This window comes from Callorhinus ursinus, unplaced genomic scaffold (assembly GCF_003265705.2).
Source record: "Callorhinus ursinus isolate GAN/ISIS: 27379988/994484 unplaced genomic scaffold, GSC_fseal_2.0 scaffold49, whole genome shotgun sequence".
Taxonomy (NCBI): Eukaryota; Metazoa; Chordata; class Mammalia; order Carnivora; family Otariidae; genus Callorhinus; species Callorhinus ursinus.
Window position 1 is genome coordinate 3,519,327 of NW_027397111.1, and position 20,934 is coordinate 3,540,260.

At 41.2% G+C, this 20,934-nt stretch overlaps 2 protein-coding genes across 5 annotated transcripts in view; one reads left to right on the forward strand and one right to left on the reverse strand.

Annotated features, from left to right (window-relative positions):
* Positions 1 to 8,263, forward strand: part of RRAS2 (RAS related 2) — a 72,975-nt gene extending 64,712 nt beyond the window's left edge. For all 3 annotated transcript variants that reach the window (XM_025894440.2, XM_073882886.1, XM_025894441.2), the window contains exons 5-6: positions 4,428 to 4,546; positions 6,744 to 8,263. In XM_025894440.2, the coding sequence (XP_025750225.1) occupies positions 4,428 to 4,546; positions 6,744 to 6,831 (207 nt within the window). In that variant the 3' untranslated portion in view covers positions 6,832 to 8,263. The remainder of the gene's footprint in view (positions 1 to 4,427; positions 4,547 to 6,743) is intronic.
* A 7,453-nt stretch (positions 8,264 to 15,716) lies between these two features.
* SPON1 (spondin 1) overlaps positions 15,717 to 20,934 on the reverse strand; it is a 248,651-nt gene continuing 243,433 nt past the window's right edge. For both annotated transcript variants that reach the window (XM_025848450.2, XM_073882884.1), the window contains 2 exons: positions 19,432 to 19,695; positions 15,717 to 17,384 (listed from right to left, as the gene is read on the reverse strand). In XM_025848450.2, coding sequence (XP_025704235.1) covers positions 17,221 to 17,384; positions 19,432 to 19,695 — 428 coding nt within the window. In that variant the 3' untranslated portion in view covers positions 15,717 to 17,220. The remainder of the gene's footprint in view (positions 17,385 to 19,431; positions 19,696 to 20,934) is intronic.

A 20,934-nucleotide genomic window follows, 5' to 3' on the forward strand; every position in this document is an offset into this window, starting at 1 on the left:
ACCTTGAGCTCAGATAAGGCTAGGAATAATTCCTATTCTAGTTAGCCAGAGTGAAAAATCTTGTAATTCTTGGGTTATTGGGTAGTGTATGCAGACAGGTTTTGTTCCAGTAGTAGGGCAGAATTAGCCCTGAATGAATTCTGTTCTGGTACTATGTAACAAAAAGGATCACACTTTCCAAATAATTGCATCCCAGAAGAAAGCTCAAGAACATTTATAGGAATATAAACTTTCTAGAACCCAGTAGGTAAAAGTCCAGTACCCAATCATCCACTCAAAAATTACCAAGCAGGAAGCAGGAAAATATGATTCACAATAAGGAGAAAAAGCGGGGACTAGAAACAGACCCAGAAATGACACAGATGATAGAATTAGTGAACAGATACCTTAAACAGTTCTTAGGACTCTATTCCATATGTTCAAGAAGCTAGAGAAAAGACTGAAATTGCATATGGTAGGTAGAGACATGGAAGATGGAGAAAGATCAAAATCAGACTTACAGAAATTAAGAACTACAATGTCTGAGATGAAAAATACCCTGGGTGGGATTAACAGCCAGAAAGAATAGCTGAAAAATTTCTGAACTTGATGAAAACTGTAAAATGCGTACATCTAAGAAACTCAGCAAACCCTGGCATAAAAAATATGAAGAAAATTACAGTAGGACACATACATTTTAATGAAATTACTTAAAACCAGTGATAAAGAGAAAATCTGAAAGATAACCAGAGGAAAAGAAAACTATTAAACACAGGGGAACATAGCTAAAGATGGCAGCAGTCATCATGGTTTCTCATGGGCAGTGATGCAGGGGAGAGGAAGATAGTGGCACAACATCTTTCAAGTATTGAAAGAAGAAACTTGTCTAGAATTAAATGCCCACTAAAAATGTATTTCAAAAATGAAGGTGAAATAAAGACTTTCTCCAGATCCGCAAAAGGTGAGAGGATTCGTTACCATCAGATCTGCATTACAAGAAATGAAAAGAAGGAAGATTATACAAAATGGCAATCTGGATCTGTACCAAAAAAATGAAGAGCACCAGAAATGATAATTGTGTGGACAAATATAAATTACTTTTACTGTTCTTTAAATCTCTTTAAAATACAATGGGATGTTTAAAGCAAAAATAATAGCTGTCTATTATGAGGTAAAAGGTAATAACAATAAAACGTGGGAGGGAGAAGCGTTATATTGTAATAAGGTTCTTAAATGATACGTGCATTGGTGTAAAGCATTTGAATTAGACTGTGATGAGTGAAAAATGTGTATCATAAACTCTAAAGCAGTCATTAAAACAACATAATACGTAGTTCATTAGCCAATAAAGGAGAGAAAAATGGAATCATAAGAGCAATACAGTTAACCCAAAAGAAGGGTTAGTTCAAAGAACAAATGGGGTGGGTGGGAAAGAAAGTTCAAGATGACCCCGTGACATCATTAATCACTTTAGCAGTAAATAGTGTGAGCATTAAAAGGCAGACGTCAAATTGGATAAAAAAGTGAGACCCTACAAGAAATCTTTCAGTGTAAAGGCACAAAGAGGTTAAAAGTGAAAGGCTGGGGTAAGATATAGCATGCTGATCCTAATGGAAAGCTCGTTGAAATGGCAACATAAGTATCAGCCTAAGTCTGTTTCAGAGCAAAGAAGATGACCAGGAATAAAGAGGATTGTTTCATAATGAAAAAGAGATTGTCTTTAAGAGAACATAACAATCCTAAACATTCATATACTGAATAATAACTTCAAAATTCTTAAAGCAAAATTGAAAGAACGGCAACAGGTAATTGACATACTCGTAGTCGCAATTTTCAACATTGCTCTCAGTAGTTAAGCAGAGAGAAAATCAGTAAGGATCTTGGTGGCTTGAATAACATTATTGAACAACTTATTCTAACTGACATTTAGTGAATGCTCCACCCAACTATAGCAGAATACACATTATTTTGAAATGAGAACAAGTCTCAATAAATTTAAGAGGACTCTAGTCAGGCCAGGTATGTTCCTCAACCATGGTGGGGCTAACAGAAATCAGGAAATCTCTAAATATGGGGAAACCAACGAACTTCCAGCTAACCCTTGGCACAAAGGAGTGATCAAAAGGGAAATTAATGAAGTATTATGAACTGAATTATAATTAAAATACAACATAATCAAAATTTGGGATGCTACCAAAGAAGAAAATATAGAGAAATTTATAGTATTAAGTGGTTATCATTAGGCAAGAAAAAGTCTCCATTCAAAGACTAGCTTCTGCCTTAAGAAACTAGAAGAAAAAAGCAAATTAAAACCATAGTAATTAGAAGAAGGGAAATACTAAAGAATGGAAATCAACGACATTGAAAATAAAAAATCCATAGAAGGATAAATCTGGTTTTTAGAAGATTAGTCAAGGTGACGATTTAGCCAGAATGACCACGTGAAAAAGCAAAGCACAAATTACCAATAGAGTAATGGAAGAGATTCCATCACTTCAGATCTTACAGATATTGAAAATATAATAGATACAATATAAAGAAATACTGTGCTATAAAGAAATACCATACTATAAAGAAACTTTATACCAATAAATTCAGCAAGTTAGATGAAATAGACATATTTCTTAAAGGGCGCACACACTGCCAAAACTCAAAAAAAATTAGATAACCTGAATAGTGCTGTATCTATATAATAAAATCAGCTGGTTGTAAAAACCCCTTCCCTCAGAGAAAACCCCAGGCCCAGGTGGATTTGCTGGTGAATTATGCCAAACTGATTTTGCTGAAAGTGTTCCAGAAAATTGAAGAAGAGAGGGTTCTTTCCAACTCCTTATATGAAGCCAACATTACTCTGATACCAAAGCCAGACAGAGATGTAAGAATACTATAGTCCAATAATTCTTGTGAACACAGATGTAAAAATTCTTAAAATTTCAGCAAATAGAATCTAACAGTACATGTATGAAAAGGACAATGCATCATTACTCAAGTGGGGCTTATTCCAGAAATGCAGTGTTGATTTAACAGGCAAAAATGAATCAACACAGTTCACCGTATTAATAGACTAATGTGGAAAAATCATGATCTCAGTAGATGAAGAAAAAAAATTTGAGAAAATTTAACATGCTGTTGAAAACTCTTTCCGGATGGACTAGCGGGAACTTTGTTGACATGGTGAAGGGCATGTGCAGTGAAGGCCTACACCGAATCGTGTGCTTCATGGGGAAGGACTGAATGCTGCTGGCATGGCACTGATGTGCTACACTGGGAGGGCCGGCCAGAAAGAAATGAAAGGCGTCCGCATAAGAAAGGAGGCAGCAAAACCATCTTTAGTAGCAAATGTCATGATCCTGTAGAAAAGCCTATGGAATTTACAAAAGAACACCCAGATAAGTGAGTTTAACGTAGTTTCGGGGTATAACATAAATACACAAAAATCATGATTCGATTTTTTTGTAGAGAGAATGGTACATCACTGAAAAAAGACCAGAAGAATGCGGTTCTCTACGGGAGATAGGTTCCTGAATCCACCCCCTTCCCCAATCTGTAGTTTCTAACTTCTCTGCAAGTGTTTACTTCTGTGGTAAAGACAGCAATAAAAGTCATTGTTTTAGAAAGAGTTTTCAGCCACGCTATGTAAATGTGATGTAATTTAGCGTTTTTCATTTTTCGGTAAATGTCATGACTTCGTGAAGACTTTTACACTGAAAACGTGGGGCATTGTATTCATTTTATGTTTCTTATTCTGTCGTACCATTTTAGGTTGTTAGCTCTGCCACCCTTCACATCCTAGTATCAGGAAGGCGTTGTGATCGTAATCATTACTCCTTTTTCTCATGTATTTATTGAGCGTCTCCTGTGTACCTGGTATTGGGGAATGCAGAGGTGAGGAAGACCCACGGTCTCTCAAGGCTTCCGTTCTCACCTCTTCATTATTTTTTCTCTTGGCTTCTTGTATTTAAGCTTTTCTAGACTTCTTTTAGTTCTAGGAACTTGGAAAGTGCACCCTCCCGCCCCCATTGGCTCTCATACCTGCCGTTTCTTTTGTCAGGGATACTTTCTTACCCCACCCCACGTCACTCCATACTCTTTATTTAGTTCTTAGTTTAAATGTCATTCCTCAGGGAAGCTTTTCCTCATCTGCCCAACAGGGTTATAGAGTCTGCTAGCACCTTGTACTTTCCTTTCCCAGAATTTATCACCATTGTATTTAATACTTCTTGAGTAATCACCAGACTGAAACCTTGTTGTATGGTCATATTTTCATCATTGAGTTGTTCTTCAGAGGTGGGCTTCAGTATATTTTGAGCTTGTGAGTCTCTTGGTTTATCTTACGACAAAGCAGCTTGGCCTCTGGCTGGATTAGCAGTGCAGTCCATGGCCAAGGGTTAGATGGAGAAGATCTGATTTTTAATTCTGTACCTCAAATACAACTCTTGGAATTTCAGGTAACACAGGAGGAAGGACAGCAATTAGCGCGACAACTTAAGGTAACATACATGGAGGCGTCAGCCAAGATTAGGATGAATGTAGATCAAGCTTTCCATGAACTTGTCCGGGTTATAAGGTAAGTGAAATACATCTTAGAAGTTAGTTTTAATTTATTGAATTTGACAGGTAATCACACTATGTTGTTTAAAACCATTAGCTGAAAAAGAAATTGCCACTCAGTGTTTTCTGTAAGAAAGAGGAAGCTGCATGTAGAAGTGCTTCTGTGCTAGGAGCTAATGCCCACAGCATGTCACAAATTTTAACTAAGGACATATTGTACACTGGGTACTTCCTACATATAAAACCAAAATCAGTTACATTGAAGGAGAGAGTACACGTAGGGATTTTGAGAAGAATCTATGCTGCTTTCAAAGGTGTCCGTGGAATGAAGATAGGGATGACAATAGCTAACGTTTGGGTGGCAATCTCTGTCAGATACTGTGCCTCATACTTCACATGTATTACTGCACTGAATCCTCACCACAACCCAGTAAGCTAAATCCTTTGATCTGTCCTCACTTTTGGATGAGAAAGCAGGTACACAGAGGTGAGTTAACTTGCTCAGAGTTTTGGCTTTAAATGGTAGGGCTGGCACTCGAATCCATCTCTCTGATTCCAGAGCCTGTGCTCTTCAGCTTTGCTTCATCCCCGTCGCTTCCCAGGCTGAGAGTGAGCCAGGTAGTAGAGAGTCAGGCCTCCCGTTCGTGGGGTGAAGTATGATATCACAGATAACCAAGGGGTTTTCTGTCTATTGGCCTAGAAGGCCCCTGTGGTTCAGAAGGTGTTAATGGTACCAGGAAGCTTGAGGTGATGGGTGAGGTCACCTGGAGTTAGTTTCATGTGAGAAAGGTTGAGTTGCTTTGTAGTGGGAGGGGTTTAATTTGATTATTTTTAGCCTTGGTGGCTTGGCCTCTCCTTCACCCTGGGCTCTCTAGATCTGCTAGTCTCTCTGCCTGACAGGTATGTGGAGTGAGCTGGTGTTAATTGTGTATCTAAGGTGAATCAACATCTGAGCTATGGGCTTCTTGTGCTTTTTTAGCCCTTTGCCTGGGCATTCTCTTTGTGGGGAAAGAAGAGTAAGGATTATAGTTTTTCATTTTTTAGTGGTTTGTTAAAAGTATGAGTTCCATTTTTTTTTTAAGATTTAATTTATTTATTTGAGAGAGAGAGAATGAGAGATAGCACGAGAGGGAAGAGGGTCAGAGGGAGAAGCAGACTCCCTGCTGAGCAGGGAGCCCAATGTGGGACTCGATCCCGGGACTCCAGGATCATGATCTGAGCCGAAGGCAGTCGCTTAACCAACTGAGCCACTCAGGCTCCCCACGAGTTCCATTTTTAAATGAGCACAGAGTTTCAGTTTTGTAAGATGAAGAGTTCTGGGCGTGGATGGTGGTGATGGTTGTACCACATTGTAAATATATTTAATACTATTGAAAGGTATGCTTAAAAATGGTTAAGATGTTAAATTTTGTTATATGTATTTTAACATGCTTGCGTGTGCACACAAATCAGGACTTTCTTAACATAACTTTTACTGCCTTTGGAAATATTTTATCCTTAGTTTTGATCCTCAGAATCTGTATCCATATCCTTCAGTCTGGAGTGAGGAGTGGATTAGAGGAGGCTTTTTAAAAAAAATGTTTAATTTTAATTTTATTTTTATTTAAAGTAAGCTCCATGTCCAACGTGGGGCTTGAACTACGACCCCGAGATCGAGTCACATGCTCTACCCACTGAGCCATCCAGGTGCCCCTAGAGGAGGCTTTTTTATGCCAGGCACTGATAGGCCTTTAAACATAACAAGATCTTCTTAAATCCTCATAGCAACTGTGAAAGGTAGAGTTTTATTATTCCCTTCTACAAAACTGAGGCTCCACAGAGGTCAGCTGACTTGTCTAATGCTGACTTGTGGCTAGTAAGTGGCAGAACAGGCATAGGAACTGTGTACCTCGTACTTTATATTTTACTCTAGCAATGGACGCTTCTTCTTAAGTATACCTTATAGTCATGGAATTTCAAATTGGGAAGGGAACTTAGAGGGCACTGAGTTCAGGATCTCAGTCTGAGTCAAGACTCACCTATAAGTGAGACTCAGCTCTGCTTATGCCGGTGTTGAAACATTTGTGCCTTTTTTCCCCTTGAAGATTTGCTCTGATTCCCTAGTTGAAATTCAACATTGAGAAGCATATGCACATAAATTAGGCTTGGCCAAAAATTACATATTTGTAATATTACCAGCAAGACAATTATATGTCGATTTTTCTGTCTTACAGGAAATTTCAAGAGCAGGAATGTCCTCCTTCACCAGAACCAACACGGAAAGAAAAAGACAAGAAAGGCTGCCATTGTGTCATTTTCTAAGAATCCCTTGAAGTTCAGCTACCAACTGCCAGGAAAAGCCCTCTTCTTCTCTCCTTATGGTTTCCGTCACATCACCTGGGACCTTTCTAGCCTTAGACAGACGATCACCGTGGTAGCCTTAGACCTAGAAGCTGGCTAATCCTTTCTGTGAAGCTAATCCTATGGTCATTTCAAGACAGATTTAAAAGAAACACTAAGGCTGCTTCAAAGATTATCTGATTCCTTAAAAATACTGATCTGTATACACAGACACATTTCTTTTTTAAGGGCTTACATTTTAATGGGGATGAATCAGTTTTGGAACCTAAGCTGTTTGCCAAGCTGAAGTCATAGGTTGTGAAATAACTTTTAACTTCTGGAATCGTATTTCCTATTGTTACTCTAAATAGAAATGTAAGGAGTTTTTTTAAAATGTGAATTTTTGCCTATCTTTAAAAATTTTGATGTCAACTTTAGTTAACCTGAAATACACTGAACTGAACCACAAAAAATGAGACATCTCAGACCTTTATTGATGCTACAGCCTTTGTTTTCCAGTGGCCAAAATACCAAATGCCTATTGTATTTATAGGTTAAAAACTGCATATGAAGCCTTTATTAAGTGCTCCACTCCTGAAGAGGATAGTAATGTTCTGTGTGGCCAAATATTTGGACTTATTCTGAACTTAAGGCATTTCAGTGTTCTTAGTTTTTTAAGTTAACTCTTTTCACAGCCATGTGGAGAGTAAAAATAAATAATTTCTGTCTGTCTTCCTTTTCAAGTATTTCTGGATAAGGGATTCAAAAAAACTAAAACTGTTTTTGTTTGTAATATAAAATATGGAATTGATCTTTCCGAGGTCAGAGATGATTAATGTTTTTGCTATATACTTTTATACATTATTTTCTTATCAAACTAGTTAACAAGTATTTTTATATGTTTGTAAGCAAATATGCTTTCACAGCATACCTTGTGTATATGTAAAGATAAGTATTTAATTCTCACTGTTCACTTTTAACTGACAAAGAAAAAAAAAACAGTGAAAACTACAGAAACTGTGGTAGAACTTTACTTGCCGTTCTGGTCCTGGTCCTGGTGGCGCTCACCTCTGGCCGATCACGTACCTGCTCGAGAAACCTCCTCCATAGATTACAACAGGATGAGAATATGAAGTCACTTTTGATACCCTGTACTAGGTATTGGCTGTTACATCAAGTAGTAAGTGTAAAACTTTTAATTGACAATTAGTATAACTGTGGATGGCTTCTGACTTTGTTTTTAATTCTGTGGATTGTGTTTAAACAATTCAAAAGTTTGTTCCTGATTGTGAGATACTAAGTGGTATTGCACAGTTGTCACTTTATTGAATGTGTACAACAGTCCCATGAAGTTGATAAAGCGTACCCTTGTATAGCTTCAGGTGCTAGAATTAAAATTGATCTGTTATCACAAGATAAGGTTTGATGACTTGTTATTTTGGTGGTTTCTTGAAGGAATGAGTGTTGGAAGAAACTTATTTTAGTAGCTAGTTCTGTGCCTTTTTCTGACAGTGCCTTAGGGTTTGAATCTAAAAATCAGTATTAGTTATTTAGCAGGTGAAATTGAAGTGAAATGGCTTGGTGTTCTTAGGCATTTCCTGAATATTTTCTTGAGTTGGTGTTTCTTAAACGTTTTCTGTGAAGTGCCCCTGACAGAAAACCCATCTCTGAAGGAGAGAGGAGGGTGAATACATACACATATACTCCTCTGAAGATGAAGCTTAAAACAGCTGAAGCAAAACACACACATTTATTTGAATGCTTATTAAAATTACCACCCAGGAAGGTAGTAACCCGTAGTTATCGTGTGGGTTTTAATACTATAGTTCTATTGCATATCCTTGTTAGGACTTTCATTTGGGAACATTTTTTATTTATCATAGGTAACTTCAGATAACAAGAGATTGTCTATATAATAGGTAGATTTAATGGCAAACCTTTAATTTTATTCTGAATAGATGATTTATAGCGAAGCAGTTTGAAGGTTAACATCAATTTACTTTTTTTTCCTCTCTGTGCTTCACTTTGGATACTTTTTATTGCTACATCTTCAAGTTCCCTAACCTTTTCTTCTTCTGTTGTTTCATCTGTTGTTAATCACATTTAATGAATTTTTCATTTCAGACGTGATTTCTTTTTTCTTCTATAGAAGTTCTGTTTGGCTCTTTTTTACATCTTCCATCTCTCTCACTGTGCTCATGTATCTCTCTTATCCAGCCCCTCTCAGCTGAGTTCCTGGGGAATTGAGTCTAATATCTATCTGTGGTATGCAATGAATTAACTAACTTCTCTTCAGTGCACCCACCTAGATGGGTGGTTCTAGCTGTGTATCATCCTTGGGAGAATTGAAAAAGGCTGCTTTGAATATTTTAACGTGGTTATAATGGCTGTTTTTAAATGCCTTATCTCTATAATTTTTGGATCTGTTTCTGTTACTGATTTTTCTCTAGTTATGGATCACATTCTTTTTTTTTTTTTTTTGCATGTATAGTAAGTTTTGATTGGATGCTGGACATTGTGTATTTGTTGGGTGCCTAGATTTTGTGGTCTTCATCTAAGGTTTTCACCCCCCCTCGTAGTTAATTTACGTGTAGTTCAGTTTAATCCTTTCAAGGCTTGCCTTTAAACTTTACACAGTCTCAAGTATCTCCCCCCACACCCCCCCCGCCCCCACAGGATGGGTTAGCTCTACTACTAAGGTGTGGCCCTCTTATTTCCAGCCCATGTGAGCTCTGGGGAACCATTCTATCCATAGCTCCTGGATCATTCTTTGCCCAGCCTCTGGAGTTTCATTCTATACATGTATATCTTAATATCTAGCAAAAACTTGGTGACCCTATGCATATTTTTGGAGTTCTTTTTTTCTGTGTAGCTCTCTCCCCTCCAGAACTTTGTCCTGCAACTTTCAGCTGTCTCAGACTCCCGGTGTCCGGGACAGATCTCCAGGGTCTGTCTTTTCAGCTTAGGGAAGCATTTCTGCCCTGCTTGGGATCCCCCATCCTTTCTGCAATCTGGAATGTGCCTCTAGGCAGAAAGGGCAATCTTAAGGCTTACCTTTTTGTTTCTCTTTCATCAGAGATGGTAGTCCTGTGCTATCTGGTGCATAATGGCTGAATATAGGTGTTTCACATATTAACTCCAATTTTCTGGTTGTCTAGGGTAGGGGGGTAAATCTCGTTCCTGCTACTTCTCTATTGGAAGCTGAAGTTTCTCCCATGTGATACCTATCATACAATCAGAGGTGCCTTGTAGCCCTCTTAATTTATGACTTGAAATCTTTTTTTTTTTTTTTTTTTTTTTTAAAGAATGGCCAGTCTTGTGACATGAACAGTCCTTGTCTGTATGACCATTGTTTTTTTCCTCTATAGTTGGGGGATTGGCAAATTGTTTTTTTGCAAAGGACCATATGGTAAATAGAAATATCATCTTGGGTTTTGTGGGTTATACGGTCTCTGTCCCACCTACTCAGCTCTGCCATCATAGCACCAAAGCAGCCTTAAACAGTGTATAAATGAATGAATGTGGCTCTGTTCCAATAAAACTCTATGTGGGGACATTGAAATTTGATTTCATATCATTTTCATGTCATGAAATATTAATCTTGTGAATTTTTAAAAAAATTCATTTAAAATTGTAAAAACTATTCTGTACAGATGGCAGATTGGATTTGATCTGTGGGCCATGGTTTGCCAATCTTGCTCTATAGCACATGTAGCATTTGAGATTACATTCCCAACTTTAGAATCTCTTCTCTTTATATATGTGAAAATTCTTTCGAACAGTATTTCCCGAACTGAGAGTCATGAATTTCTGTCCTAGGAATTTTGTCTCTGTAATATTTGTTTAGGGATTTATAGTATTTCAGGGTTGGACGTTATGCCTTGTTGACATACATCTTACACTGATGATTCCTCTAAATTTGGGGCTTCAAAGTTTTATCATATAAATTGGTCCCTTTATCATTTGACTTTTAAAATTTGCTATAACAAGGTTCTATATACATCAGGTCTACCTTTTTCCTCTTCTGACTTTTCATCACCACTAGTTTTCTTTCTTTTCCCATTCCTGTATATAAATGACCCCATTAAACAGAGAGCTGGCAAATAAGTAGGATGAGATGATGATAAAGTGGTTACTTTCAATATCACTTGACCACTTAAGATTACTTAATGAGTAACTGCATATAAAGTGTCAAGGAGCCTTTTAGAAAAAAAGGTAATTTGAACAGATGTCTTTCTGCAGGACTTCATTAGGTGTTCTGGGAAATGGGTAAACGGGGAGTGTTTCCTTCCTACAAACTTTGGTTATCTAGTGGAGGAAGACTATGAGTGAGAAGACAAATACCAGGGCTGTAGTTAAAGCAAAGTGAGAAGCGTTCACAAAGCTGTTCGGTCCTGCGGGTGGTATCTGTTCCATCTGGAAGATCTGAGGGAGCTTCTTAATTAGAAGTGGTGCTTTGGTCAGAGCTTGATGGATTGGTGGGATCTCAGATGGGGAGGAGAGGAGAAGAGAGGTGGTGGGAAGGAAGGCTGGGGAAAAGTCTGGGCAAAGATACAGAGTTGGCAGAATGCAGGGAGTATTCTGGGATTGGAACCTTAATCTAAAAGGCTTTTAAGTGCAATGGGAAAAAATAATGATAAAGTAGACTGGGCTTGGGTTGTGGAGAGCTTTAAAAATAGGACGGCCCTTCTGTATGTAATGGGGAGCTGCCAAGGGTTCTGAACAGGGAGTGCCTGTACCTAATCTAGTGGTATGGATGACAGAGCAGTGCGGCTTTGAGGAAGGGTGGTCAGGTAAGAGGTTATTCGAGTCATAGACTCTGTCTCTTTCCAGTTTGTTCTGCCACCTCTGTTATTGCAATGGCTTTTGAAGTAGTCTTTTTATGTGCATTTCCCCCCCACAAAGCTGTTCTGTAAATACAGCTAAAGGGATCTTTTTTAGCCCATAAATTAAATGTTACACTACTGCTTAAAATCTGTCATCACCTCAGTGCACTTGGACTAGTATCCAGATTCCTTCCCATAGTGTACAAAGCAAGCCCCTTGCAGGATCTGTCCTCTCCTTGCTTCTCACACTCAGGCTGATGTACTTTCTTACACCCTATAGCATGCTGGGGTTTCCCAGACTGTTGACTCACTTGACTATTCCAGTTAGGTGTTTCGTCCTTTTGCTTTTATTTTAGATGCCACCTGCTCAGAGAGCCCTCTAAGACCAGCCCCCCGTAGCAACGCTTTGCCTTGTATTTACTTAGGGACACGTAGACATCTGTGATGATTTTGTCTTGTCTGATCTGTACTTGAGTGTCGTAGGCTCTGTGAGGGCAGAAGTACATCTGCTCTGTTTACTGCTTTAACCCACATTGCCTGGCATGTGCAGGAAAACCATTTGATGAATGAGTAAGGCACACAGGCAACTCTAGTGGTAGAAATACATGGTGATTATGGCAGTTACATTCAGGGTGAGTCCAGGAGGCATTTGGGAATGTGGATTGGAGCTCCAAAGAAGAGGCTAGGACTGCCAAGTGCAGGTTGGGAATTTATCTATTTTGATCTGGTGATTGCAAGAGGTGGGAGTGGATTGAAGTAGAAGGAGTTTATTTGAGAGAAGATCCAAGGGTAAAACTTTTGGGGAAGACGAACATTTGGGGATAAAATAGTAAAAGGCAGAAAGCCAAGAGAAGCAGCGGGAAACTGGAGAGAACTAGGAGACTATTGTTAAAGAAGCCAAGGGGTGGTCAGAAGCTGTGAGTGCTGTACAGAGATTGGGGTTGGGGGGGTGGGGGGCAGTAAGGGGCAGCGGTGATTGTGTAGATGTTCCTGATGACTTTGAAAGTTTTGTGTCAGTCATCTGGTTCTGGGAACCAGATTGTAATGGGTTGTGGTGTGATTGGAGGGCAAGGAAGTGGAGGAAGTGTGGGCTACCATTCTGAGAAATTCTCTGGCAAAATCGGAGGGTGATGGGGCAGTTACCGTGCTTGCACAGGGTCGGCTGTTAGAGGAGTTAGAAGAGCCAGGGCATGGTACTTAATCATAGATAAGTAGGTATACAGGTCTGGAAGTAGGTATTGCCGTGTAGACATGGATGCTTTGGAGACATTCAGAGGCTGGCATCCCTTTTTGCCTGGGTACTGAGAATGGTGAGCAGCGCTGCCCTTCTCACACTGTCTCCGGTGAACGGCCAGTTGGGAAAATGGTTCCTCCCTGCTGCTGTGGAACGATACTTTTGCTAAATGTAATTTAAAAAACCCAACTCTTAGAAAAATGATCATACTCTTGGATAATTGTGGCAATGTCAAATTACCATAAAAGTTTCTGAACACTCGTTTTCAAATTTTGTATCTCGTTGTAGGCTGGTGACGGTTGGTGGACGTTCTCAGGCTGCACGTCTCTGCGTAGCGCTAATGTAGTGGGTAAGGGAGCGGCAGATTGAGGTATTTTTCACAAGTGCTCCTTCTGACTTCCCAGATAGGCTCGTGAATTCCAGGGGAAGAGCCCAGTAGGATATGCTTGCCTCCTAAAAACACAGACTCTACTTTTATATTTTTACAGAAAAAAATACAGACTACTTTTGTAAATGTCAAGTGTTAAAGGAGTCCGTGGTCTTGAATAGGATGTTTGCCGTTGTCCCTTCTGCTAATACTTAAAATTATTTGAAGTAAAGGAAAACCATTCAAACACATTAACAGTTAAAATCTGAGGACCGTTAAATATGAGAAGTCCTCGAATATGAGAACTATTATCAGTCAGTTCTAAAGCCAGGAAGTGGTTAAGAACATATTTCATGAGAATTTAGAGCAGTATGAGAAAATGTTAATGAATGCTATCTTATGTTCAACATTATAAATGGTAAGTGAAAAATCTGAAATTGCATTTTGGTCTGATGAGAGCCAGGTTAAAAGTATTGCATGTATATTTTATTTGTCAGGACATTTTCAGTTCTAGGTGGCAGAAACACAAGTCAGGCCAGCTTCAACACAGAGTGGGATTTACTGGTTTCTGAAGAAGTGGGGGGCTGCTGAGGTGAAACTGGCATCCAGGGGCTCCTCTGTCAGCATGCAGTCACGACTCGTTCTCAGGATGAGAACTGGCTAAACTGGGGAGGTGGGGCGGAGAAGTCCTTTAGTGTAAGCCTGCCTGTGTCAGAGCCCGAGCCAGAAAAGGGGAAGTACCTGGCCCCCGCTCTCATGGCTCCTCAGGACGACAGCAGTGGTTTGAACACAGGTTCCCTGTGCTCAGCCATGGTAGGACTTCTGCTTCTCTGCCCCGCTGAGTGTATAAAACCTTCCAAACCCACGGGGATCTAAAGCCGGGACGCCATTATTTAAATTTGACATTTTAGTACAGATCTTTTGCTCACAGATTTCAAAGGATTTAAATTGAAGAATTATCTTCGTGCTCATTAGCATTCAGTTGCTATTTATAGTTTTACAGCAGCTCACTCATTTTCAAAAGGGATTAATTTCATTCATTCTCCCTACTTTTGGGCAATATGAAGAATAAAATCAATCATTGTATTATTAAAATTAATAGCACCTAATAACCAAAGAGTGGAATGAGTGTGTCTTCCTTGATTCTGTGTTGTAATTAGGGATTAAACATGTATATTTACTCTTATTTGGACAGTAGTGTCCATTTCTTTAGGGTGTAAATATTTAACTGGGGGGGGGTAAGGGGACTCACCATACAGTTCTGGTACACTATAATATTTAGCTCCTTTAGTCTGTTGCCTGAAACATGTGGGCTGTTTGTTAGGTCACAGAGATCATTTGATACAGAGAATTATTGTGTATTGACATTTAGCCACGGATTTGACCTGGACTAAGTTTCTGGAGAATTGTCCTGTGAGAATGTGTAATGTACTCTTACTTCCCATAAGAAGTATACGGACTTTTGAATATGCCTAAGACATGTTTAATACACAAAGTCTAAATTATAAGCACAGCACGAAATCTTTTTTTTTTCAGTTCTGGGTCTGAAGAAGCCCAGGCTTTATTCTCTTTTGCTACAACAAGATTTCCTTCAATTAATGCAGTGGTAAGGAAGGTGGCAGGTGAGTGACCCATTGTCTGTCTTCTGTAATAGATCTCTGAACTCATTGTCCTCTTAAAATGTGGATGTAAATTGGGTTACAACTGGTTTGACATTGATAAAAATATATACAGTTGTAGCTCCTCTTTATGTGGCGGTTCCTACTGGATATCTTATCTCTTTATTATCTTAAGCGCAAGTTGAAACCAATTTCATTTTTGTAGGAAAAAGTATTTCCAAAAGGATTGGTTAGCCAGGGAAACTATAAACTACCTAACCCAAGACTTTGGTAAGAAAGAGATTTGATGCTTCTTATAAATTCCTCCTTGCAAGAGAAATAATACTTATGTAACAAGAAACAGGTTACCCATTCTCAGCCATTAACCAGTTACCTGGTTTTAAGTCTACACAATTAGGATTTAAAATGTATCCCGTAGAGACCTGATAACATGAGACACCAGGGTGGCTTGTCCTTAGACTTAGGAATTACTGACTTGAGGAACTTTGATTTTCATGGGTTGAAAATAAGTATGCCTCTAGATGGCCAAGAATAATGTTGCACAAGTGGGCAGATTCTATATCAAGATTTTCTGTCCTAATTAAACCTTTTAACTTCTTTATATTATGCTCCTTTGTGGGGCAAGATAGCAATTCATTTAAGGGTTACAAAAATAATATTGGAAACAACTCAAAAGTTCCAGAAGACTCAGGGATGTGGTAATAATGGTCCCACTCAAATGAGGGAGCAAAAACTGTATCTTTTGCTGAATGTGATTCAGGTGGATCACTGGAAAGGGCCCAACCTTCTGAACACTTTTAATTAGTTTAAAAACACGGAAGACCGGCCCAAATGAGTTTTTTATTGAAGATTCAGGGCTATATCGTATATATGTTGTGTTTGCAAATATTCTGATGTATTGAATGCAAATTCTTAAAGTAGTGTATTCAAAAACATTGTATACATCTCATCCATGATACATATTTGGATTAAGCATAATGAAAACCTGCAACAGAAATGAAACAGTTTTAACAATAAATGAAGGAGTAAAAACTGCTGCTGTACTCAGTTCAGTAAAATGTCTTCTTACACGAATTCTTGGTAGTCAGAATCCCTGAATTTGATGCTTTTGAGTGCTTGTAAGGGGATGGAAAACCATGGCCTTGCCCACACATGTGTTGGAGGACCAGAGCCCTGGTGTGAAGAGCCCAGGTAAAGTTTGGCTTTCCCCCCAATTTTCCTACCCGGCCCGATTCTGTAATATTCCTTTCTCTCTCAATCTGTTTTGCTTGGTCTCTGAAACACTTTTCTCTCTATGTATAAAAAAACTTTATGATTAAAAAAAAAACCCTATAAAGTATAGATAGTATTTTTGTTCGAACAGTGGCTTGGTGGGATGTGGGCAGACGTATAATTAAACGATGTTTTCTTGGTAGAACTGGTTTGAAAACTTAAAAGTCTAGATATGTGTCAGAAGATTTTAAAAGCTCAGGCTTGGGACTGCTAGAGAGGCCAGTTTTGCTGCCTTGGCGTTGGTTCTAGTAAGTATGGGATGTCAGAAGGTTTATAGGGCTGGCTTCCCAGGAGAATTGTGGCCAAAAAAAGCCAGGGAAAAATACTTTCTAGACTGAGTGCCTTTTAGCTCAGGTGTAAGAACTGGTGACCTTACGTCCCAGTAAAGCGGCCATTATTTCCTTTCTCTGGGCTTTGGGCACCACTATTGGGAGGGGAGGTAAAGGTGTTCAGAACTTCAGAATTTCTGAAAGAAAAGCCATCCTCTATCAGTGCTCTTCACGTCTACCAGCTCTGTTTTCCTCACGTGGAGACTTCAACAAAGGACCTAAAGTTCCACTAAATGAAAGGACATGGGCAAACAGGAGGTTCCTACACGAACGAGCAGGCCAAAGGTGAGGAGAGGAATCTGTGCTCTCTACCGGAGCAGGATGGTCTCCTCCCTGCTGTACCCTCGCTGTACCCCGAGGCCGAGGCATGGGAGTCCCTTCCCGCCCCAGCTGCTTCTCCCGGTGGAGGAGGCCAGGCCTCTGTGTGCTGCCCCGGTGGATGCTCCAGAGGGACACATTTCCGTTGAGGACAGGGGCTGCTGACACGTCTTCTGTGCTGGAGGAGGGCCAGCAGGGGAGGAGGGAGCCCCACGCATCCTTTGCCTACCAAGCCGTGGACAGAAAGGTCGTCCCCGGCCTCCACAAGACTATTGGGCAAACCAGACTGCAGAAATGAAGACTAGTGGATATGATTTAAATTGCCTTAAACAACAAGCAAACAGACACTCCAGCCATTGGAGACTGTGCAGATCTAGGGTGCAGCCCTGGACCACTTAGACCCTGGCTAACAAGGGTGCACATTGCACGCTCTGATCTCCTTCTTGTCCTTGCAGCTGCTAAACTGGGAGCTTTTGAACCTCTTCTTGACAGTCATGTAGCGTTCCTGGATCCCGCCGCCACACAGTTTGGTGCACTCTGACCAGGCTGTCCACGGGCGCATCCTACAGCCTGGAAGCACGGGAAAGCCCAGTTAGGGCAGCAGAAATTGGGAGACCATGCCGAATGCTCAACACCAGTACACAGCTGTCAAATTGAGGGGTCTGGGCTTCCCTGCTCTTGAGTGAAATGATGGGTTGAGTTAAACAATGATTAGAGTCCTACGAGGGACTGTCCGCCTCTCTGTGACAGACTGCCAGAAATGACTGTAAATGCTTTGCAGCATTTCCCATCAAGGGGCAGAAGTCCACATCTCCACCTCTAGAGTCGGGGCTGGGCTATAGGATTTGCTTTGGCCCATGGGACATGAGCAAACAGGACTTGAAAAAAAGCTGCTGGGAACACTTCCACCACCATGTAAACAAGCCTGGCTAGAATGCTGGAGAGGCCAAGTGGGGAGAGGTTCCGGGCAGCCCTTCGGAGGCCCTAGGAGTGCAGGTCCAGTTGCAGGTGAGGCTGGTCTAGACCTTCCAGCTGACAGGAGCTTCATGGGTCTCAGCAAGACCTCAGAAGATCATCCAGCTGAGCCAGCCCAAGTCACTGACCCGCAGAATCATAGTGATTTTTCTGGGGTGGCTTGTGGATGCAATTAACCACTTTCTCCTAATGCTTTGTTCCCTCTGTACTTGGCCTCCTAAATGCCAAGTAAACTCAAGTATAATTTAGTATTTCCCCTACACAGATAAATATGCCTGCCTTAAAGAAAACCGACTGAGCTACCCAAGCGCCCCAGGGAAGTTAAGTGTCTGACTCTTGAAATTGGCTCAGGTCATGATCTCAGGGTCATGAGATTGAGCCCTGCATCAGGCTCTGTGCTCAGCGGGGAGTCTGCTTGAGTTGCTCTCCCACCGAGCTGCACCCCTGCCTTCCCACTTGCTCGTGTGTGTTCTCTTGTGCTCTTGCTAAAACAAAAACACCTTCCCTGACTCCCAGAGGTTAGATCTTAAAAAAAAAAAAAAAAAAGTTTCCATGGCCCTCTAGGTTACTCTTGTACAACCAAGCACATTTATGATTATCCATTCAATACTATGCTAAGTTTCCTGGAGAAGACCATGGCACAGTGCCTGCTTGGCACATAGTTGGGCTTAATGAACGTTTGTTGAGTGGCTGACTACTGTCCAACAGACAACAGTTTGATATGTGCACAGCTCCTTAACAGAAAGGTAGTGGAGCATTTCCTAGGTGGAAGTGAAATGTCTTGAGAAAAAGGTGTAACTTGAGCTGTGGGTTTTTTTTTTTTTTTTTTTTTAAGATTTTATTTATTTGACAGAGACACAGAGAGAGGAAACACAAGCAGGGGGAGTGGGAGAGGGAGAAGCAGGCTTCCTGCCAAGCAGGGAGGCTGATGTGGGGCTCGATCCCAGGACCCTGGGACCATGACCTGAGCTGAAGGCAGACGCTTAACGACTGAGCCACCCAGGTGCCCTGAGCTGTGCCTTTTAAAATAGAAACTCAGCATACCCATTAACCTTCAGTTTTACATGGTATCTTCCTCACCCACTCCAGGGAATCTAAACACCATCAATCAGTCTGTACCCAAGACTGAACCATGAATCTTTCCAACTCATTTAATCTGTTTGCCAATGAGAGTGCAGTCCTTGCCTCTGGACCAGCTTATTCAACAGTGAAGCCCCAGTTGTTTTTTTTTTTTTTAAATGCTGGAGTAGGGGACACAGATTTTCCTGGGCTACCAACCGAATTGGCCTTTGTGCCTCTGTTTTTGCCACCTCCAAACCACTCAACACAGGTCAGTTAAAGTCCCTCTTGCTTAGAGCCGCCTTGCACAATCAAGTCTCAAATCTTCAGCAGGCCACTGGACTTTTTATGGTCTGGTGGTACCCCCCGCCCCCGGCCCCGCCTGATTTCCTGCCTCTTCTCTTGGGCTCTGCTCCATCTGCCTCTGTTTCATTGACCCTCTCATGCTCTTGGGCACTTCTCTGCCTTTGCAAGTACTGTTCCCTGCTGCCTGGGATGCAAACCCCTATCACTTCAAGACCCACTCTCACTTCCCCTGCTTTGACATTGCCCTGCACTCCAGCCTCCGGTTTAGGAGCAATACCTGGGAACTGCTCGCCATCAGACTCTTCCCGCAGCTGGTCACTCCTCCGGCTCTCTCGGGCCTCCCTCCAGCGCAGCTTCTGGATGGATGGATTTTTCAGGCATTTCCGGATGCGGCACTTTTTCCGCTGCACAGTCTCTGGGCAGGGTGCACCTCCAAACTGAGGCTCCATTTCAATCATCCGGGTTCGAATCATGTGGCCTTTCCCGCAGGACTTGTTACACGCTGACCATTGGGACCACTCGGTGAGCTCACAGTCAACGGCTGGCAAGACACAGATGGGCATGAGTGTAGCTCATTCCTGTCTGAGATAGCATATGGCCCCTTACATTTTACTTTGAGCATCTCAACCCAAGCCTGTGAGAAATGCAAAGAAGGTGCTGTTATCCCATTTTACAGAAGAAACTGAGGCTTCCAGAGGCAGATGGACTTCATCCAGCCCGCATGGTTGGTGAGCCGTAGAGGCAGGATTGGTGCCCAGGTCTTCATCAACATTTTATGCCCACATGACAAAATGCTTTGGGGGGAACTTGGAAAACATGTTCAGAGCCCTCCTGCCCTGCCCTGTAGCTAGAGTATTGTCACATCAGCCTCTGGTGGCATAGAATAGCCTTCCACAGTCCCAAGGACTTGGATTTTCTCAGGGAAGGTACAGCTCACTGGTGCTTTCACAGCTGACCCCAGTGGACCAGTACCCAAGGCCCTTGTGACCTCTGCAGTAAGACCCCATAACTTCTCTTGTTCGCCATCCTCCTGGGTCCGATATGTGGCTGTTTGTGCAAAAAACATAGCTGGAAATGGGAAATTCAGTAGAGAAAAAGGGTGAGAAGAAATGGTGTCTTATGGCTTATCAGGGTTACAGGATCCAGCAAATTCTTGTTACTAAGCCAGCATCTCACAAACGTAGAGGGGAAATAACCCAACAGTCTGATTCTCAGGCTGTGACCTAAGGAGGCAAAGACTCCTCACTGGCTTTGCAGAGTGTAGATCCAAGCTGGATCTAGGAAGAACTCATTTTGGTCAGTAGTTTTGGGCCTTTCTCCCTGTGAGCTCAGGTAGCTTTTTTATCTGTAAAATGGGGATAATGGTATTTTTTTGTATTAGGTTGTGAGGATTAGGTGAAATGCATCCAGCCCAGTTTCCGGCGCACAGTAAATGTTCATCTTCTCCATTCAGTGAATCCTGTGAATGTATGTTTACATGGTTAGCTATCTCGGTCAGAAGTTCTGGAGCCCCAACTCTGGTGAGCTGGGTTGCACACAGGGTCGATCTTAGTTATTAAAAGCCTCAGGTTCAGTTTGATAGTCTGGGTGTTCTCCACACATGACTGAGTCCAGCTGGACCCGCTCAGGAACTGTAATGTGGAACATCAAGTGAGGCCTATGCTTGTCAGGTCTAGTGCTTGACACATTGTGCCAATTACGTGGTTTAATCCACAGAGCGACCTAGGAAGTGTGTCCTGCTGTTTTACAGATGTGGAACAGGGATGCTAAGTTATCTGCT